Source organism: Rhincodon typus, chromosome 28, assembly GCF_021869965.1.
Source record: "Rhincodon typus isolate 14 chromosome 28, sRhiTyp1.1, whole genome shotgun sequence".
NCBI lineage: Eukaryota > Metazoa > Chordata > Chondrichthyes > Orectolobiformes > Rhincodontidae > Rhincodon > Rhincodon typus.
Genome location: NC_063359.1, coordinates 20116326 through 20120013, shown reverse-complemented (window position 1 = coordinate 20120013; position 3688 = coordinate 20116326). Strand labels below are relative to the sequence as shown.

The 3688-nt window shown below is 41.3% G+C and overlaps 1 protein-coding gene across 1 annotated transcript in view; it reads left to right on the top strand.

Annotated features, from left to right (window-relative positions):
- The window catches only part of LOC109938472 (prostaglandin G/H synthase 1), a 295924-nt gene that overhangs the window by 214084 nt on the left and 78152 nt on the right, over positions 1–3688 (top strand). Inside the window, exon 3 of the mRNA XM_048613364.1 lies at positions 3042–3158. Within this exon, the coding sequence (XP_048469321.1) occupies positions 3042–3158 (117 nt within the window). The remainder of the gene's footprint in view (positions 1–3041; positions 3159–3688) is intronic.

The following is a 3688-nucleotide window of genomic DNA, read 5'->3' as shown; positions in this document are numbered from 1 at the left end:
ACCAACGCATCCCACCCAGACCCGTTCCCCCTATAACCCACCAACGCATCCCACCCCGACCCATTCCCCCTATAACCCACCTAATCTACACATTCCTGAACACTACGGGCAATTTCTTGGTGATATCCTCAAAAGACTCCTTCCACTCTCACAGCTCTTCAGGGTCCATCACTTCCTCCTTCTCCTGCTCCAGGTCTAGAGAATACAACAAGCTTAGAGTATGCAGCACACTGTCTCTGGAACATACTGCAAGGCCCTCCCCAGGCCAATCAAAGCATCAGAACCTCATCTCTTCTGGAAGCCCATAGTCTTCTCCACAAAGGCCCTGGAGGATGAATGGGCTGCATGATAACTACACTCCATCAGGGGTTATGTAATGGAGCCAAGACTGCAGAGGGTAACCTTTGTCTCTCAGAAATCAACCTTGTAAGGTGCCTGGTCCTTGATAGGTGCTAGGAAGAAGGAAGTTCTCAAGGATATAGGCAACATGATAGCTCGCAGGCTACCTGATGCGGACCTCTAAAATGCAGTACCGATGCTCACAGATGTCTTGTACACTGATGGATTTGAATCATACCCTATTGATGAAGCCTGCTACATTATGATTTGCTAACCTCTACATGATGTGTATTCAGTCTAAAGCAGCATCACCTTGGGAAATCAGGCTACCTTAGCAAAGCCTACTGCCCAAGCTGCAGCACTGACCTTATCCTGGGGATACAGATGAAGCGGGGTGATCAGGTACAAATGGTCTCAGTGAATTCAGGATTGAGAGATCCCACCAAGTCCCACCAAACTCTTTCACTTATGTCTTCATCTTGAAGCATGACCCCTTGAGCCCCAGTCCTTCAGCTTTGCCATAGAAACCACTATAGTGCACTGTATTCCCTCCCCCACCCACTCCGTGAAAGCCAGGGTGTTAGCAATCATTGTTGACAGCCCTCTCCACCCCATCTCATGTTGCAGTGCCCCTTGTCCTCCAATGCACTATTGTCTCTCCCATAATATGTTGAGTCACCTTCCTTCACAATTATTGTCTTCTCTGCGTGCTACCTCCAACCCCACAATTGTCTCTCTCAACTTCCCTCCTACAGTGGTGGCTCCTGTTAACCCCTTTTGACTTTCAGTGCACAGACCCCAATCCTGATTGTTGCCCACCCCCAACCTACTCCAAAGCACAGTCCTATCTGATAAGTGCAAAAATGAGGACGGAAATGGTATTATTTTTAGGAAAGAGAAAAGAAGAATACCAAAAGTAATAAAAGTTATGAAAAGGAAATAAAATGCTTCCATTGGTAACAAGGCTAGACACACTAATTGTTGGAAATTAAATGGGAGATTTTTCGCAGTAGATACCCTTTGCTTAGAGGGGAGTAAATCTATGGAATTCATTAGTACAGAGGACTGTCAATGCTGGATCATTAAGTGTATTCAAGGCAGAGATAGTCAGATTTTTAAACAGTAAGGGGATTAAGGGATATGTGGATCAGGTCGGAAAGTGAAGTTGAAAATGATCAGGTCAACCATGATGTCATTGAATGGCTGAGCAGACTCAATGGGCCAAATGACCTCCTTCTGTTCCTATATCTCATGGTCTATAAAATGGTATTTGACAAATCTTAAGAAAAGGTTGTATTAAGAAAGTAAATTAGCATTTAGCAGCAGTGCAGGTGAAACATATTCTCACAGAATCTACTAGAAAGAGAGAGATGGCTCGGTATTGCCAAGAATTCTTGCTGGATTATTGCTAAAGAAAACTACAGTACTGGAGGTTCTGGACTTTTTTAACTTTGAGGGAGATGTATTTGCTTAATTCTCTAACAAAGTATATAAAGCAGTAATGGAAAGGTTTAAATATTTTGTTTATGGAGAAGAAGTATTCCCTTACTCGTCAAAATAAAGAGGTAAATCCTTAAAGATATTGAAGGACACTGGAGCTAGTCAGTGACTGTTGCTGACTGAGGATGGGTTTGACTTTACTGATTGGCTAATGACAATTATAAACCAGTTCCATTGTATAGGTTTAGATTAAAGAGTGACTTTGTAAGTACACAAATTATAGTTGCAATATGCATCAAATTCCTATAGAAGGAATTGATTTTATCTTGGGGAATAACCTAAATTATTCAAAAATATTAGCCTCATTGACGATGTTGGAACAACCAGTGAAAGAAACTAGGATGCTACCGGAGGAATATCCTGGATTACATTTTGATTCTGTTGTCACTCGATCTCAGATCCATAGAATTAGACAGGAAGAATATAGAAAGGGGATCTGACCTAAGCAGTATAAACATCAGCTGGTATAACAATTATCCTGCTACTGATGCAAACTTTTTGTCACGAATATTTTGACAGATTTTCGTTGTTGTCTCTGGTCCAGTTCTGGGCTTTGTGTTCTTGATGGAGTTTCCATTTCAAATTTGACAATGATTCACACTCTAGGTCACTTTAAATGTTCTTTGTTCTGGCAAATCTTGCCTCCTGCATGTTTTTAAGACTGTTAGCTTTTTGGTTCAAAATTATATATGCGTATATTATTTTTAAAAATTGCTTGTAAATCTTTCCATTCATCTTGAAAGCTAAGCTTGAGCATTGTAATTATGCAGCTGTCGTTTAAGTGCAGATTATGCTTGTTTAAAATATTCTTAGGTATTAAATCAGCAAAAATTCAGTAGATTGATCAACCCATGCCTTAGAGATTTATGAGCAAAAGCAGCCCAGCCTTAGAAGTAATCTCTGTCTACTGCCTGTAAACAATCCACGTGAGATATGTTTTGGCTTTCTCAAACTGGTTAATGGGAGATGTAGTTCAAATCTGTTTCTATATTGATATTGATTCTGAACCAAAGCTTTCAGTGGAGGCCTTTTCTCATATCAAACATTGTCGTATCCAAAACTATTTCTTGCAAATGCAATTCACAATATTGCCCCTTCCAAAACGGCAGGAGATTGTCATAAACAGTGAAAATTCAGCAAATGTTTTTGTCAATGGAATATTTCTGAACATTAACTGTAAATTTGTCTGTTTCTATTTGCAGTAAATCCCTGCTGTTATTACCCATGCCAGAATAAAGGAATATGCGTTAATGTCGGGAAGGATGGGTATGAATGTGATTGCACCCGAACTGGTTACTATGGTGTTAACTGTAGTTTGCGTAAGTTATTTCAATGCTCAGTTTTCAGTCACATTTTATTGACCATAATGACTAGGTAGTCACTGAAAGTTCAATTTAAGTGCATCATTATTACTGGTATCCAGTTGGTTTCCAGAAAATGAAGTATTTACTTTGAAGCAATCTAATAATCCCCTAATTGCTGAACCTAAACAGACTGTGTTGGTACATTGAACAACTTCAAGTTGTAATTTTGAACAGATAACTCATTCTGAGAAGGTGCAGGGCTGGATGAACACAGCAGGCCAAGCAGCATCATAGGAGCAGAAAGGCTGACGTTTCGGGCCCAGACGCTTCATCAGAAAAGGGGGAGGGGAAGGGGGTTCTGAAATAAATAGGGAGAGGGGGGAGGCGGATAGAAGATGGATAGAGGAGAGGACAGGTGGAGAGGAAACAAACAGGTCGAAGAGGCGGGGATGGAGCCAGTAAAGGTGAGTGTAGGTGGGGAGTTAGGGAGGGGATAGGTCAGTCCAGGGAGGACGGACAGGTCAAGGGGGCGGGATGAGGTTAGT